This window comes from Nerophis ophidion, linkage group LG23 (assembly GCF_033978795.1).
Source record: "Nerophis ophidion isolate RoL-2023_Sa linkage group LG23, RoL_Noph_v1.0, whole genome shotgun sequence".
Classification (NCBI taxonomy): domain Eukaryota; kingdom Metazoa; phylum Chordata; class Actinopteri; order Syngnathiformes; family Syngnathidae; genus Nerophis; species Nerophis ophidion.
The window spans coordinates 31,426,282-31,445,521 of NC_084633.1; the positions used below are offsets into that span (position 1 = coordinate 31,426,282).

Below are 19,240 nucleotides of genomic sequence, written 5' to 3' on the forward strand. Positions count from 1 at the left end.
GACGTATAAGATTTTGTGGGATTTAGAGATTAGGAGTGAGATTGTTTGGTAAACATATAGCATGTTCTATATGTTATAGTTATTTGAATGACTCTTACCATAATATGTTACGTTAACATACCAGGCACCTTCTCCGTTGGTTATTTATGCGTCATATAACGTACACTTATTCAGCCTGTTGTTCACTATTCTTTATTTATTTTCAATTGCCTTTCAAATGTCTATTCTTGGTGTTGGGTTTTATCAAATACATTTCCCCCCAAAATGCGACTTGTACTCCAGTGCGAATTCTATAGGTTTTTTTCCTTCTTTATTATGCATTTTCGGCAGGTGCGGCTTATACTCTGAAGATTACGGTATATATGCCGATGCTCTACATGCATCATTAAACTAAACTGTATAATAATTATGCTTGTACATCTAATATTTCTTTTAAAACATTTATATGTTTTTATTAGATATTTCCTTTTCTGTTTTATTCATACCAGTGCTGCTATTCTCTGGTATACGGCACAGGATGTTGCTGCTGTTGGTACCTTCATTTCAGTGACACACCTAACACACACCTAAATGATCAAAAAAGTTATAACCAAATCTAATATAAGATAAAGAAGTGTTGTGAGGGCAATTTGGACATATTGTTGAAATGTTATCTTAAAAAATCAAGATAACGCCCGTAAAACATGACAACTAAACTCTGCCTTAACTGTTAAAACAAGCGAGGACTTGCATGAACTTATGAGTATTTGCAGTCTTACTTTTTTAAAAATGTTTACTTCACCTAAGATTAATTCTAATGTACATTCCTTTATATTTAATGTTCATTTAGATTGCACAAAAATCCTACAACACATAATGCATGACTATAGAAAGGTGGTTTTAACTTTTTTACTCTTCAGTAAATATAGTATAAATTATGTGTGTATGTATATGTATTATATATAAACATATATATACATATATGTATATATAAATATACAAGCATGTATATAAGTACATATGTATGTATATATAAATATATATGTATGTATATATATTATCTATACAAGCAGGAAGGGGATTCATATGGCCCCATTCGTCATGGTTTACCTGACACATAATACGTGATGAAGTGGGGGGGTGCACTATCCATTTTAGCAGCCAAATGGCAGCAAAATGTTATATATCTTGAAATGTGTTTTGTTGCTTCACAGTGGAAGAGGGGTTAGTGCGTGTGCCTCACAATACAAAGGTCCTGCAGTCCTCGGTTCAATCCCAGGCTCGGGCTCTTTCTGTGTGGAGTTTGCATGCGTGGGTTCCCCCCGGGTACTCCGGCTTCCTCCCACTTCCAAAGACATGCACCCGGGGATAGGTTGATTGGCAACACTAACGTGGCCCTAGTGTGTGAATGTGAGTGTGAATGTTGTCTGTCTATCTGTGTTGGCCCTGTGATGAGATGGCGACTTGTCCAGGGTGTACACCGCTTTCCGCCCGATTGTAGCTGAGGTAGGCGCCAGCGCCCCCCGCGACCCCAAAATGGAATAAGCGGTAGAAAATGGTTGGCTGGATGGGTGTTTTGTTGCAATTTCAAATTTGACCACAGCGTCAGTTGCTACGTAAAGTTACGCTTTCCATCACTTTCAGCAGACTGCATTGCAAAATGATTAACCCCCCCTTCCAAGCGATCCACCCAAGAATCGAACCACATGAATCCCTTCCCTACTGTATAAACATAGATATATACATATCTATATATTAATATATGTATATCTATATATATATATATATATATGTATATATATATATATGTATATCTATATATATATATATATATGTATATATATATATATATATAGATATATATATATATATATATATCTATATATATATATATATATACACACACATATATACATATACACACATGCACATACATATATATATATATATACATTACTATATATATACATATATACTAACATACTTACGCATACACACACATATATATACATATATATATACATATATATATATATATATATATATATACACATATATATATATATATACACGCACATACATATATATATATACACTCATATATATATATATACACACACATATATACATTACTATACATATATACTAACATACTTACGCATACACACACGTATACATTAATATATATATATATATATATATATATATATATATATATATATATATACACACACACACACACACACACATACACACATACATACAGTGGGGCACAAAAGTATTTAGTCAGCCACTGATTGTGCAAGTTCTCCCACTTAAAATGATGACAGAAGTATGTAATTTTCATCATAGGTACACTTCAACTGTGAGTGGCAGAATGTGAAAAAAAAATCCAGGAATTCACATTGTAGGAATTTTAAATAATTTATTTGTAAATTATGGTGGAAAATAAGTATTGGGTCAATCATTCAAAACTCTCACTGTTGGAAAGAGGTTTTGGTTCAAAATCACACGATACATGACCCCATTCATTCTTTCCTTAACACGGATCAGTCGTCCTGTCCCCTTAGCAGAAAAACAGCCCCAAAGCATGACGTTTCCACCCCCATGCTTCACAGTAGGTATGGTGTTCTTGGGATGCAACTCAGTATTCTTCTTCCTCCAAGCACGACAAGTTGAGTTTATACAAAAAAGTTGTATTTTGGTTTCATCTGACCACATGACATTCTCCCAATCCACTGCTGTATCATCCATGTGCTCTCTGGCAAACTTCAGAGGGGCCCGGACATGCACTGGCTTAAGCTGGGGGACACATCTGGCACTGCAGGATTCGATTCCCTGTCGGCGTAGTGTGTTACTGATGGTAACCTTTGTTACTTTGGTACCAGCTCTCTGCAGGTCATTCACCAGGTCCTCCCCATCTGGTTCTGGGATTTGCTCTCACCGTTCTCATGATCATTTTGACCGCACGGGATGAGATCTTGTGTGGAGCCGAGGATCGAGGGAGATTATCAGTGGTCTTGTATGTCTTGCATTTTCTGATAATTGCTCCCACAGTTGATTTTTTCACACCAATGCTGCTTGCCTATTTTAGATTCACTCTTCCCAGTCTGGTTCAGGTCTACAATTTTTTTCCTGGTGTCCTTCGACAGCTCTTTGGTCTTGGCCATAGTGGAGTTTGGAGTCTGACTGTTTGAGGCTGTGGACAGGTGTCTGTTGTACAGATAACAAGTTCAAACAGGTTCCATTAATACAGGTAACGACTGGAGGACAGAAGAGCTTCTTAAAGAAGAAGTTACAGGTCTGTGAGAGCCAGAAATCTTCCTGGTTTGAAGTGACCAAATACTTATTTTCCACCATAATTTACAAATACAATTTTTAAAATTCCTACAATGTGAATTCCTGGATATTTTTTTCACATTCTGTCTCTCACAGTTGAAGTGTACCCATGATGAAAATTACAGACCTCTGTCATCATTTTGAGTGGGAGAACTTGCACAATCGGTCCCTGACTAAATACTTTTTTGCCCCATAGTATATATATATATATATACATATATATATATATATATATATATATATATATATAAAGGGTATATATATCTATACAAATAAATGGTAAATGGGTTGTACTTTAATAGCGCTTTTCTGCCTTCCAGGTACTCAAAGCCCTTTGACACTACTTCCACATTCACCCATTCACACACTTTTTACCCTCGGGTTGTGCACGGCCACTATCCACACTGCGCCACGCCGTATATGACGGGACATTTTAATAAAGGATTAAAACATAACTAATCAATCGTGGTCCAGTGTTCTTGTAACTAAAAAAGTGCCTGCTTAAGTTGATGTAGACATAGACGGTCGACCTCTTTTGTCAAAATTATATGAATAAAACATAATTTCAATTAAAAATGGGTTCATTTATGTTTATATGTATTGTACTATGATTAACTTTATCATTATTGCTAAACAGCATCAAACAGCAGAAGCACAACTGCTATTTATCCACACAGCATTAAAATGTGCACACAGTGACTTCCTGTTTGGCGTAAAGAAAGCTTCAAAATAAAAGCATTGCCGTATTAAGACTGAATTTACAGTTTAGATTGAAGAAAAGTTTGCACATGTATGAAAGCTTTATTGTCATTGTAGTAAAAACATGCAACTAAATTAGCAAAGCCATAAAATATCATATAAAAACGGAATATAGTAAATAAAAAAAATCACAAATGGAGGAAAACCACATTTATTTTAATTATTTATGATCATCCATTCTCCCTATGTCTTAAGTCACAAGTAAATGAGCAATCAGTGGTTACTTTTCGTTTCGTTTTTTTCCACAACCGCTGATGTTGATGTCACTCAGTCAGTCCGAGGGGCGTCAACCTAAATGTGTTCCAATGTATTATGCTATGACCATCCATTCATCCATCCATTTTCTACCGCTTATTCCCTTTGGGGTCGCTAGGGGCGCTGGTGCCTCTCTCAGCTACAATCGGGCGGAAGGCGGCGTACACCCTGGACAAGTCGCCACCTTATTTTACAAAATTGATAAGCGATTTAAAAAATATATTATTGAAGACATTAGTTTGTTATAGATAAATATGATGAGTCTAAGCTTCCTAAAGTTTTTTTTTTCCAATTCTGTGTTTGGCTTAAATGAGCTTCTTCAATTTTGGCGACCATCACGGGCTTATTCATGTTGCACAATAGCAGGAAATAGCGAGACACCAGTGGGATACTATTCACAGTCCAGGGGGAGTCAGCTGTAATATGATGAGCTGCACTAAACATTAAAAAGACTTTGTGTCTCATCAAAAGACTGCATCGAGCATGAATAGACTTCTTTCGGAACAAAAGTACGGATGGGCCAAGCTGGAAAAGAGTCGTCCTTACCAGACATGCTCTTTATTGAAGACTGGCTGTTCTTCCTCTTTCTCTTCGGCACATCAAGCCACCTGAGAGGACCAGACAAGGGGGGATGTTAAAATAGGACACTAAAGTTTCATCATTGTTTGGTACAGGTTCAACAAACTTCAAATATATTAAGGTGACTTGACCTAAAACTTTTTGTAATTACCGTATTTTCTGGACCATAGGGCGCACCGGATTATAAGGCGCACTGCCGATGAGCGGGTCTATTCAGGTCTCTTTTCATACAAAAGGCAGCGGATTATAAAGTGTATTAAAGGGGTCATATTATGATTTTATGCAGACCACAATCTTTTGGTCTACATAATATGTGATGGTGGTTCTTTGGTCATAATGTTACATAGATTATGTTTTACAGATTATCTTCAAGTCGCTTTCTGACCGTCACTACAGGATGTGGCGTTTTGTGGGCAGTCTTATTTACGTGGCTCACCTTCGACAACAGCGTCTTCTCCCCGTCATCTTTGTTGTAGCGGTGTAGCGTGCAAGGACGGGAACGCAAGTGTCAAAACATGGAGCTAACTGTTTTCATGACATTCAGCCTTTACTTCAATCAATAACGGAGCAGCATCTTCTCATCCGTGGCTCACTAGTGCAACAACGCAGGAAATGTGTCCCGTGAAAAACCATCTGACCAGAACTCTTCTATAACTAAAGTTCTGTGAGTGAATTATGTAAACTCACTACTGTGGTGGTTTTTAGCCTTTCCAGAGTGAGATATATGTTAGAACTTTACACTACTTTATATTACAAATGGCAACAGCAGAGGGTGAATGTCTCATAACACAAAGATAGTAAAAAAGAAGAAGCTTATTGGCTACGTCTTTGTCATAGACTACAATGGCGGAAGTGCGCAAATTTTCATGACTTATGCAGATCACAAATACACATCAGCAGGTACCGAAGATAAGAAAAGTTTATTTTGCTTAATATCGTGAAACAAAACACCAGGCAATATGTCTGCCAATGGGTGCCATTTTGCGGTCCCTATATACGCACCATAATAATACTTGTATCTCTGACTACGGTAGCTGCAATGAGTGGACAATCCCATCAAGCGGTGCGGCTTCCAAGTCACACTAAAACATTTTCACAGATTTTTGAGTGCCATGTGTAATGTTCTTTATTTTAAATCAGGGGTCTCAAACTCAATTTGCCTGGGGGCCACTGGATGCAGACACTGAGTGAGGCTGGGCTAGAAGGAAAGATTTCTTAAAAAATCTAACATGCACTTTTTAATGAATTCACCTTCTTTGAGCGGCTTCCCCACCCTAGCAACCTATTTGCCAACCCTCCCTTTTTTATTAAGGAGACTCCCGTATTTAAGTGCATCTCCCGACAATTTCCCGGGGTATGCGTTGTCCAAATATTTGTCCTGATTTTCACCCAGTCAACAATACCATAAGAGTGCCGTGTTAGCACTGCCTTTGCCGCCTTCTACAACATGTCATTGCTTTAGACTTAACATCATATTAACAAAGTGCTGCCTAGTTATAGACTGCAAAAGACTTTGGTGGACACGTGAGTGATTGCAAGACATACTCGATCAACAGCCATACAGGTCACACTCAGGGTGGCCGTATAAATAAGTTTATCACTGTTTCAAATATGCGCCACACTGTGAACACACACCAAACAAGACCGACAAACACATTTTGGGAGAATATCTGCACTGTACCACAACATAAACACAACAGAAGAAATAACCAGAACACCTTGCAGCCTTAAGTCTCCACCTCGACCGACGCAAGGGGGGAGGCTTCAGAGTTGGGAGGCGGGGTTTGGTGGTAACGGGGTGTAGATTGTAGCCCGGAAGAGTCAGGGCTGCATGGGTTTCTGGGTATTTGTTCTGTTGTGTTTATGTTGTGTTACAGTGCAGATGTTCTCCCGAAATGTGTTTGTCATTCTTGTTTGGTGTGGGTTCAGTGTGGCGCATATTTGTAACAGTAATAAACTTGTTTATACAGCCACCGTCAGTGTGACCTGTAAGTATGCCTTGTAGTCACTGACACGTGTTTGCAGAAACCTTGCAGAACATGTGGCTCAGACTGTATGTTGTTCGTTTGATGAAAAGGTGGATGCTATGACTTCATAAAAGCCAAATACAGAAATGTCTGGAATGGTACGCTGTTAGTACAAGTTTTAGAGGGCATCAAAGGCAGTGTCAACACGGCACCCATTGCACATTGTTGTTGGGTGAAAACTGACAGATGTTTGCGGGAATGATTACCCTTGAATGATTGCCTTGAAATTCCGGAGTCTCCCGGAAAATTCGGGAGGGTTGGTAATTATAGCAAATATGACAAATATGAGGCTATCAAGCGACATTCATATAAAACTTGCGGGCCACACTTATACTAAATTTACATATCAAGGTGCGGGACGCAATTGGCCCTCGGGCCGCGTGTCTGAAACCCCTGCTTTATATGGATTTTTAAACTTTTGGTGTTGTTTACTTACTGGCGTCATATTGCAGTCTACACGTATCTCTTATGTGTAAATGGTAAATGGGTTATACTTGTATCGCGCTACCTTTAAGGTACTCAAAGCGCTTTGACACTAATTCCACATTCACCCATTCACACACATATTCACACACTGATGGCGGGAGCTGCCGCTAACCACGACCCATCAGGAGCGAGAGGGAAGTGTCTTGCTCAAGGACACAATGGACGTGACTAGGTTGGTAAAAGTTGGGGATCGAACCAGGAACTCTCTGGTTGCTGGCATGGACACTCTCCAAACCGCGCCACCCCGTCCCCATGTGTGACTACCATCTACTGGTCACACTTATCATTACACCATGTACCAAATAAAATAGCTCTGCAGTCGGTAAGCACGTCCAGAATTATTCCATACATTAGGCGCACCGGGTTTAAGGTGCACAGTCGATTATTTAGAAAACAAAAGGATTTTAAGTGCGCCTTATAGTCCGAAAAATACGGTACTTCTTTCAACAACATCGGATACTCCCACATTTACCGTCAGCCGTATTTCATTGATCCTTTACTAAATGTTAAAAACTGCCTTTGTGTTTTGAGTTTTAAATGAGGAAATTTTTCAGGCTTCATGCAAACAAACAAACATGTTATGGATCGTGCATTTGCTCATCTTTGCAGCCTTTTAATAGAAAACCTCACAAAATGGGAGGTCACGTCACACATTACTGTAAATATTCCAAATGTCTGAAAACACTGGAAAAATACACTATAAAACAATTTAAGGTAGTCAAAGTACAGCCTGTATGACCGTGTCATTAAATGTGTAGAACCATAATTGCTTTTAGTGGCCACAATAATTAAGTTAAGTCGAATGATGCGGACACGATTTTTACTGGAAACTTTTTAATACACGTCTGCCTTGGAGACTTTGTAGCCGTAATAATATGCAACTATATTCATTTTATATGTTTGTATTGACCAATGTTATGCTTTAGACTGCAAAGTTGTTTATTTAAGGACACTTATTACATTCAGTATATCTAGCTTGTGTGCTATTGTGTGCTTGGTTGCTGTCTAGCTGCAAGCTCCCAGTAGCCTATGGCCTACCATGTTTATTTTGTGTATATTACTTGACTAAAATACAAGAAAAAACACATTTCTGTGCTTGTTGGAGGACATTTCAATGTGAACTGTCTGTCTAACTTTTGTCACAACCACTGGCTTGTTAGTGGCTGTAACATTAAGGGAGACCACACCGATTTGTACATTTTAGCCAACAGATCTTTTATTTTACAACATGTATCAGTGATCAGTAATGTGAATTAACCAAGGAATGTATCAGTAAATGAGTGTTGTCCAAAAGGGTGTTAGTGTGGTGCTAATCCCGGCCGTCGTTGCCGTGACCATACGGTCACCAAACGAATGTGCCTGTGGGACGAGAGAGAGAAAGAGAGAGGGCATGAGAGCGAGAGCATGCTGCTGGGAGGCCTTTTATAGGCCGCCCAATCAGCAGCCCTCTGAGATGTTGCACGTCTTCACAGACCAGCTCCACCTGCGGGTCGGAGGACCAAAGTGCCCCAAACACTAACCGGCAGCAACCGACAGCTCCACCTGCGGGTCGGAGGACCAAAGTGCCCCAAACACTAACCGGCAGAGCCGGGCATGACATCCCCCCCCTTAAAAACAGAGACCCGTGTTAACTGGGTCTCTGAAGCACCATCAAAAAATAGAAAACCAAAACCTACAGTAGCCCCAGTAGCTATATTCTAGTCCCAATGACGCACCTCCCCTCCACCCCAGACCAACCAGAACCCAAACCATCCCAAACACCCTCCTTACCCTCCGACCTTCCCTGCACCCAGCAAATCCTGGTACCCGGACAGCGACCTTTAAGGGAAACAGAGAAAAACCGCAGGTTAGGAGTGAGTGGAGATGATTAGACCTCCTGGTCCAGAGCCCGAGAGAGCGCATCAGCCATTACATTTTCCACCCCGCGAATATGGCGGATCAACAGGTGGAATGGCTGCAGAAACAGTGCCCAGCGCAACAGGCGCTGGTTGGTGGACCCTTTGAAAGACTGTAGAAAAGTGAGAGGGTTGTGATCTGAGTAGACCACAATTGGATGGAGACCCCCTCCCACATAGACTTCAAAGTTTTGCAATGCCCAAATCAATGCTAATGCTTCCTTTTCAATCACTGAATAATTAAATTGGTATTTGTTGAATTTTTTTGAAAAATAGCAAACCGGTCTGGCTACTCCATCATCATCAGCCTGCAGGAGGACCGCACCTGCTCCCACCTGGCTTGCATCCACCTGCAGCTGGAATGGCAGATCCAGTTTGGGTGCAGCCAGGACCGGAGCTGATGTTAACAAAAGCTTTGCATTCTGGAAAGCCTGCTGACACTCCTCCGACCAAATGAATTTGGCGCCACCCTTCAACAAATTGGTCAGAGGAGATACAACAGTTGAAAAATTGCAGCAAAAATTGCGGTAGTACCCGATCATACCCAAAAAGCGCATAAGTTCTTTCTTCGTCGCCGGCACAGGGAAATTATCAATAGCTGCCACCTTTGCGTTAACGGGCCGCACCATCCCCTGGCCGACTACTTTACCCAAATAGACGACTGTGGCACGCGCAAACTCGCATTTCGCTAAATTTACTGTGAGGTTTGCTGCCACCAACCTCTGAAAAAGCGCTCGAATGCGAGCCAAATGTTCGTCCCAACTGTCTGAATGACAAACGGCGTCGTCCAAATAAACCGCGCACCCCTGCAGCCCCCCAACGACCCTATTCATGAGCCGTTGGAAGGTTGCAGGAGCATTCCGCAAACCGAAGCTCATTCGAGTATACGAGTACAAACCGGAAGAGGTAATGAATGCAGATATCTCCTGCGCTCTCTGCGTCAAAGGCACTTGATAGTAACCTTTCAATAAATCAAATTTGCTGACATAACGAGCACTCCCAACCTGATCCACACAGTCCTCGATACGTGGCAATGGAAAAGAATCTGGTCTAGTCACAGCATTTACTTTCCTATAATCCGTACAGAATCTATAGGTGTTATCTGACTTTTTCACCAGTAGACATGGCGATGCCCAACTGGAGTAAGATGGCTTGGCGAGACCATGATCAAGCAGATACTGCACACTGTCCTCCATACTCTTCTGTTTATCGGGAGCCACTCGATAAAATCTTTGTCGTATTGGGCGGGCCCCCTGTGTGTCAATGTCATGTTCAATTAGTGTGGTACAGGTTGGAGTGTCGGAAAACAAAGGCAAAAACTCAAAAATCAAATCCGACAACTGTTTACGCTGTACCTCACTTAAATGACCAAGGAGACTATCTAGCTCCTTTAACTGCTGAGTATTATCTAAGCGCCCGTGTAACACTGAATCATCAGGTGCGCGCACTTCATCCCAAGCTGCCACCTCCGGCCAGTTGAGCGGTTCCCCAACCCCAACGGCTAGACCCACTGGACTCGCAGCAATCCCACCCGCCTTGTCGGAACCTGCAGAGTGGTAAGGCTTGAGTAAATTCACATGACACAGTTGCTGTGATCGTTTACGATCAGGAGTTGACAGTAAATAATTGAGATCTGACACTTGGCTCATAACCGTAAATGGACCAGAGTATTTTGCTGTAAATGGTGACCCCGGAATGGGCAGCAAAGCTAAAACTTGATCACCTGGATTGAAAACTCTGATCTTCGCTTTACGGTCATAACGCAGCTTCATTTTCACCTGAGCTTTAGTCAAATGCTCGGTTGCTTCTTTCCATGCAAGCAACAGCCTACGACGAAAACCATCTACATACTCAGTGAAACTGACGGGAGTGTTCTGCAGATCCAGATTGGCATTTAAAACAGACAGTGAGGTCCGGACTTTGTGGCCAAAGACTAGGTCATTTGGACTAAAACCAGTGCTTTCTTGAACTACACCACGCGCAGACAACAAGAGCCATGGCAACGCCTCCTCCCAATCTCTCCGCATCTCAACACAGTAAGCGCGCAAGAGAGACTTCAACGTGGCATGCCAGCGCTCCAATGCCCCCTGACTCTGTGCGTGATACGCGCTGCTCAAATTGTGCTTCACCTGCATCGACTTCAACGCTGCAGCAAATGTTCTGGAGGTAAAGTTAGACCCTCTGTCGCTCTGAATTACCTTCGGAATGCCAAAGACAGAAATGAATTTAGACAAACATTTCAATATTGACCTTGTGGTAATTGTTCTCAAGGCATACGCTGCTGGATACCGAGTGGCCTGGCACATGATGGTAAAGAGGTACACACAACCAGATTTCGAAGGGGGTAGTGGACCTACACAATCAATAATGAGATGCTCAAATGGTGTGCCAACAGACGGAATAGGTTGAAGTGGTGCAGGTTTAATGGGAGTACTCTGTTTCGCAACCTGGCAAACATGACATGCTTTGACAAATCTAGATACATGGCGTTTCATCCGTGGCCAGTAAAAATGTTCCAAAAGACGTCGGTAGGTTTTCTTAACTCCAAAATGCCCAGACTCTGCTCCATGGGCTGTTCTCAAAATCAAATCACGGTATTTGTCAGGTACCATCACTTGAATCACCTGACCTGCCACTTCAGGATCAACACCTGGCAACCACGTATGCAGCAAAACGCCATTCTGAATGAAGTAACCCATCGTTGGATCAGTAGAAGCTAAGGCAAAATATTTCTCAAAGCTCTGATCATTCTTTTGTGCCTCAATTAAATCTTGACATGACAGAGGTTCGGGCAGCTCAGGAACAAAAAAAGGCACAGATTTGGACACATCCGACGATTGCGCCTGCGTGCGAGACATTGCCCTAGTCACAGCACAAGCAGTAAACACTTCTGGGAATTCTTGACAACACGCGTCTGGCTCCTCTACAGATAGCGGTACAGGTGTAACAACTGGAGGTGAAGAAACTAAACACCCACCCAAATTGTTCCCCAGAATTACATGGATATCCTGCATAGGCAGAGACGGTCTCACAGCAATAGTCACCTCCCCATTCACAAATCCTGAACACAAGTGAATTTTGTGCAACGGTACAGAAAATGACTGCATGCCTATTCCTCTAATCAAAACACATTTCCCAGTGTCAGATGCTGTGGAAAATGGCAAAACTGCTCCAGAAATGAAACTCTCAGATGCCCCAGTGTCTCTTAAGATTTTAACTGGAACTTTTTGTGTCTCTCCAACCAATGACACCCAGCCATCACTAATGAATGGAGCGAAATCAGACGCAGCTGACTCTACTGATTTCGTCTGCTCGTCTGACACAGATGCACCATCTTCAATCACTTGCTCACAATGAACTTCCAAACGAGGTAACGGTGTTAGATCAGAGACGCCAAAATCAACTGGATGCACAACAGAAACACACCCAGCTACCTTGGCATTAGATTTACGGCCTTTCAACAGCGGGCAGTCCTTTTTCCAATGTCCCTCCTGCAAACAGTAATGACATTTATTCGTCGGGCTTGGGCGAGATTTGCTACTTCCATTATCAAATTTAGGAACATTACTGGAATTGCCATAATTGGATCGATTTGAACTACGACCATAACGAGGAGGAGAACGTTGTGGAGGAGAACGAGCAGGATCATAACGTTGGTGGCTATTATACCGTGGAGGACTGCTGTAAGGCTTACGTTTATGAGTCAACACAAAGGTATCAGCAAGCGAGGCTGCCTCCTCCACTGACTTTGCCTTTTGCTCATTAATGTAGGTTGCAATTCGATCTGGTACAATGTTCTTAAACTGCTCCAAAATCAACAAATCACGCAAATTTTCGTAAGTTGAGACAGACTCTGAAGTGAGCCACCGGTTAAAATAAGTACTCAACTCTCTTGCCACTCCAGCATGGGTCTGATTAGCACGTTTACGCCAGTTTCTGAAACGTTGTCTGTAAGCTTCTGGATTCAGTTCATAACATTTCAAAACCGCTTTTTTCACCTCAGCATACTTGTGCCTATCAACAGGTGTTAATGCCAAGTATGCCTCCCGTGCGCGTCCTACTAGTACAGTTTGCAAAAGCACCGTTCTATCCTCTTCACTCCACTTTTTGTCAGAGGCCATCTGTTCAAACAGTGAGAAAAACACGTCTGGGTCACGTTCGTCAAACTTTGGAACATACTTTACCATGCTATCCATACTTGACCCGGACAGATTTCCACTAATCTTACCTTCTGACATTAGTTTCAAACGATCCTGTTCAATTTTAATTTTCTCAAGCTGTACTGTAAGGTCCATTTCACCTTTTTTCAAATCTATTTCTTTTTCAAATTTGAGTCTCTCCATATCTGCTTGCTGTTGCAATTCTCGTTCTAATTTGATTTTTTCCAGTTCAAAAAGACGTTCTTTCTCCTTAGCCTGTTGCGCCCACTCAAATTCAAGTGCCTTCATCTCTCTTTGTTGCTCAAAAGTCAGTATGCCTACCCTCTCTGACTGCATAGGCTCTGACATACCCTTCACATGAGCGTCACCACCTTTTCCTGAAGGCAAAATGCTCTGCTCACACAAAAACTCGTGAATGGAGTCACGCAAGGGTCCCTTCTTACCAGTTCTAATGGCTGATGACAATTCCATGCCATACTTTTCTGCCAATTGCAACAACTGTTCCTTATTAAGGGCAAACAACAATTTCTCAGATGGTGCTTCCACAAAAGCCTCCATCCTGCTCAACCCAGGCCGTCAGTACCAATCTGGCTACTGTACCAAACCAACAATGAAACTACTGAAAAAACAACCCAACCAAAAACTAGCTCTAATTACGCTAGGCTCTCTCTCTCCAACCAATCTAACCAGGTCTCTAAAACATTACAGTTATGTTAACACAGCAAACTAACCTCGGAGCATCCCCCTAAACATTTTCCCCCCACTAGACTAATCTATTTTCACACAGAGCCCGAGGACGAGGATCATTTACTCACCAATACCTGTGGAGACGTACCATCCCGACAAAGCCGATTCAGCCGTTTCTCCAAGGCGGTGCCCTCGCCCAGGCTCTGTGACAGCAGGAACCTAGAACCCGTACTAGATGGGGATAAAGGCGACAGCTCCTAAGAGGCTGAATGCAATGCTACAAACTGCAATGAAACTCAACCAAGATGGCTGGAACAAACAATTCAGTGTCTACCTAACTTGCATGGTCAAACAAAGCCTCAAAAGTACAAATCAGTAGATCCCCCAATTAACTAACTGATAACAGGCCCCAACTGACTTTCAGCAGTTCACAATTAGTAACTCAGCTCTACTCACCTTCCTACGCTCCAAAAGCCAGTAGAAGGAATACTCAATACAAAGAGCTCTACGCACCTTCCTACGCTGCCATAGCTGGTAGAAGGAATTACCATAGCCTAAAGTTACTACCAAAGATCGGACGAGCCCCCATATGTCACAACCACTGGCTTGTTAGTGGCTGTAACATTAAGGGAGACCACACCGATTTGTACATTTTAGCCAACAGATCTTTTATTTTACAACATGTATCAGTGATCAGTAATGTGAATTAACCAAGGAATGTATCAGTAAATGAGTGTTGTCCAAAAGGGTGTTAGTGTGGTGCTAATCCCGGCCGTCGTTGCCGTGACCATACGGTCACCAAACGAATGTGCCTGTGGGACGAGAGAGAGAAAGAGAGAGGGCATGAGAGCGAGAGCATGCTGCTGGGAGGCCTTTTATAGGCCGCCCAATCAGCAGCCCTCTGAGATGTTGCACGTCTTCACAGACCAGCTCCACCTGCGGGTCGGAGGACCAAAGTGCCCCAAACACTAACCGGCAGCAACCGACAGCTCCACCTGCGGGTCGGAGGACCAAAGTGCCCCAAACACTAACCGGCAGAGCCGGGCATGACACTTTGCACAACTAAAAGCGCTGCAGGACTGCTTGTATTATATGCAAGCCGATAAATGTTTTTTTGTCGATATCGATATCAAATTGAAGCACCCCTGGTGTACACTACTCACTTTTGTTACTTGCGATTTAGACTTTAATGGCTTTCCGTTGAGTTATAAATAACATTTTAAGGACAAGTCAATCACATTGTTGTAATTAATTAAAATATAAAACATTTGCAGGTGTACTCATTTTTGTGAGAGACAGTGTATATTTTATATTTCAAAATTGTATGTTTTAAAATTCACAGATCCCAGTTATCATGTTTGGATGACCTCCTTTCTCCGGACCATCATGTTTCTTCAGTCTCTTTCTTTAGTCTCCTCCTTCATGGCCATTTTGTTGACTCACATTTCCCCTGCTCCTTTCTCCAACTTCTTTCTCCCTCACCTATGCTTCTGTTCTTAAAACCGTTTCTACCCTTTGCTCCCTAAAATGGGCACGTTTTTTTTTGTTCTTCATCCCCAGAAATTAGAAGAAAAACAAGCAGTGAGGTCTCATTTTCAGTGCTCGCTGTTCTTCACGGTTGAACCAACATATTAGTGTTACTGCCGTGCACACGCTCAGGGTAGTTAACGCTGTGGGAAAGCGTCTTCATCGGTCACTATGAACTCTGCTAGGTGAGCTGTGAAACACAAGCAGCATATCAGCATTCTACATCCGCTGAAAAAAAATGGCATCACTTCATTACTACACCCTAATGCAATAATGCATATTTTGCTGGGTGCTATCAGGGAGGAAATTGACACACCACTTGTCTTCTCTTTGAATGTAGATAGTAGCTGTGGGATAAAGTTATGGAAAATAAAACTGCCTGCAAAGTTGGTAACCTTTACACTACAAAGGGGCTGGGGCCCACTCAAATATTCATAATTAAATGAGTAATCTTACTCTTGATTTTATCATATTCAATAATTATATCTAACCGACTTACAATTTAACGGGTCAAAACCATGTCAAATGAAATGAAAACGTGTTAAACACAAAGATTTATTTTTTTTAAACACATAAACCAGTATGTACAGGATGGTCAGGATGATTATAAAACAAATACTAATCAAACGTACTGCAAAAGAAGGCACTCACTGCATTAAATATATTCATAATAAATTTATAGATCAATTAAAAAAAAAAAACTATAACTAAATAAAAATAACAAGGTATAATTACAAAAATAAAAAAATATACTGGTCGTCATTATAGTGTCTCCATGACATTTGCTCCAGACTTTTTCTGATTCTGCGATGAAGTGGCGACTTGTCTAGGGTGTAGCCCGCCTTCCGCCCGATTGTAGCTGAGATAGGCACCAGCGCCCCCGCAACCCCAAAGGGAATACGCAGTAGAAATGGATGGACTTCTTCTGATTGCCACAGGTGGTGGAAAAGTACAATACAACCTAGTACCGCCGCAACCCCACAGCTGAGAAACAGATTTTTTTTTGGGGCGGCCCTCACAACCTAACAATGGGTTGGTTTTGAAATATGGTTTAAGAGGAATTGTGTCATTCACAATCATTCGCAATCCTTATGTAATACAAGAACACACATGTTTTTCTTTTTGTTAATGCATTCTAACTCGTTAATAAATGTAATCAAAAGTCTGCTTACAATGGAGCCAGTGGGAGTCTCTCTATTCTGCCTATAAAGCACTTGAAAAACATCCAAGCACTTCTTTCAAGGTTTTATATACACGCTGTAGGTATGTATGTAATGTATTAACAGGCACAATCATAATAACATGTCATTTTTACTGCACAAATTGAGCTCATTTCAAACATACGGCGATACATTTTTACAGACGTGTCACAAAGTTTGCCTTTAACAACAGCACAGACGACTACTCACTGATGAGGGACAAAGACTACACACTGATGAAGGACAAACATAATAAAACACCACTAACTGTACAATGTCCGCTCTCACTGGGATGCCGACTGTTAGAATGTTGATATATTTCCATTTAAATGAAGAATGACCTATATAATGGTGGTGAAACTAAGCATCTTTTCGGGTCTTTTTTGCCATTTCTGAGTCTAAATTGTCCATCAAAGTGCACTAACTTCTCAGTTTATGTCCCCAATATTTTACTATCCAGGTGAGAGGCGGGATTTATAATATTAGAACAGGGGTCTGCAACCTTTACCACTCAAAGAGCCATTTTGACCCGTTTCACATATTAAAGAAGACAAAGGGAGCCGCAATCATTTTCACGAATATTTGCGGGTCACCCATATAACAGTAATAAGGGCGTGCCATGAAGCCATTGCCTTTGACGCCTTCTACAACATGTACAAACATCTTGCCAGTACAGTAACATGTTGTATGTGGCTTCCGCAGATACATGTACACGACTGCAAGGCATACTGGGTGACACAGTGTACACTAAAGGTTGTGATATAAACAATTTTAACACTCTTACTAATATGCACCACACTGTGAACCCACACCAAACAAGAATGACAAACACATTTCTGGAGAACATCCGCACTGTAACGCATTATAAACGCAACATAACAATTACCCAGAATGATATGCATCCATGACTCTTTCAGGCTATATTATACACACCGCTAGCACCAAAATTCGCTCCCCCCCTTCCGTGCGTCGGTTGAGGTGGGCGGGGGTGTATAATATAGTCAGGAGGAGTCATGTGTGCAAAGGATTCTGGGTATTTGTTGTGTTGCGTTTATGTTGTGTTACTGTGAGGATATTCTCCCGAAATGTATTTGTCATTCTTGTTTAGTGTGAGTTCACAGTGTGGTGCATATTAGTAAGAGTGTTAAAGTTTTTTATATCACAACCTTCAGTGTACTCAGACCCCGGCCTGTTGAACGACTGAAGCTCTACATAAAACAAGAAAGGGAAAGAATTTCACTTTCAAAGCTTCAACAATTAGTTTCCTCACTTCCTAAACGTTTATTGAGTGTTGTTAAAAGAAATGGTGATGTAACACAGTGGTGAACATGCCCTTTCCCAACTACTTTGGCATGTGTTGCAGCCATGAAATTCCAAGTTAATTATTATTTGCAAAAAAAATAGATAAAGTTTATGAGTTTGAACATCAAATATCTTATCTTTGCAGTGCATTCAATTGATTATGGGTTGAAAAGGATTTGCAAATCATTGTATTCCGTTTATATTTACATCTAACACAATTTTCCAACTCATATGGAAACGGGGTTTGTATATAAATACACACACACATATACATATATATATATACATATATATATATATATATATATATACATATACATATACATACATATATACATATACATATACATACATATACATATACATATATATATATATACATAAATATATACATATACATACATATACATATATATATATATATATATATATATATATATACATAAATATATACATATACATACATATACATATATATATATATACTTTATACATATATATATATATATATATATATATATATATATATATATATATATATATATATATACATAAATATATATATATATATATATACATAAATATATACATATACATATATATATATACTTTATACATATATATATATATATATATATATATATATATATATATATATATATATATATATATATATATATATATATATATATATACATAAATATATATATATATATATACATAAATATATACATATACATATATATATATATATATATGTATATCATCCCAATACCCCCGTAACCGTCATAGAGGAGTTGTGCAGTCTGATGGCGATTTACTACTAGTGTGCCTCGGCACTTTGGTTGATAAACACTGCACTAGGCCACTGAGCAGTCGTCAAGTGTCAAAACAGTTTGGGGTAATAAAAACTTAGCATTGTGGCTAGCACACGCATTAAAGCTTCACATGAAGCTATAAATAAACACAGATAGAAACCAGGAATGGACCGTACTAGAGTTACAACAAACAGCTCAAGATGTTCAACATCCGCCACAATGACAGGA

General features: G+C 40.6%; 2 protein-coding genes across 6 annotated transcripts in view; both read right to left on the minus strand.

Annotated features, from left to right (window-relative positions):
• The window catches only part of LOC133541069 (thyroid hormone receptor alpha), a 303,323-nt gene that overhangs the window by 44,081 nt on the left and 240,002 nt on the right, over positions 1 to 19,240 (minus strand). For all 5 annotated transcript variants that reach the window (XM_061884148.1, XM_061884146.1, XM_061884147.1 and 2 more), the window contains one exon: positions 4,879 to 4,940. In XM_061884148.1, the coding sequence (XP_061740132.1) occupies positions 4,879 to 4,940 (62 nt within the window). The remainder of the gene's footprint in view (positions 1 to 4,878; positions 4,941 to 19,240) is intronic.
• On the minus strand, positions 8,618 to 14,496 carry LOC133541068 (uncharacterized). Its single transcript, XM_061884145.1, has 2 exons — positions 9,195 to 14,496; positions 8,618 to 8,783 (listed from the first exon to the last, which is right to left on the minus strand). The coding sequence occupies exon 1, from the start codon at positions 14,035 to 14,037 to the stop codon at positions 9,292 to 9,294; it is 4,746 nt and encodes a 1,581-aa protein (XP_061740129.1). The 5' UTR covers positions 14,038 to 14,496; the 3' UTR covers positions 8,618 to 8,783; positions 9,195 to 9,291.

What these genes read in the sequence shown, in the direction of transcription:
- LOC133541068 (XM_061884145.1), bottom strand. Translation starts at nt 14,037, where the DNA reads ATGGAGGCTTTTGTGGAAGCACCATCTGAGAAATTGTTGTTTGCCCTT.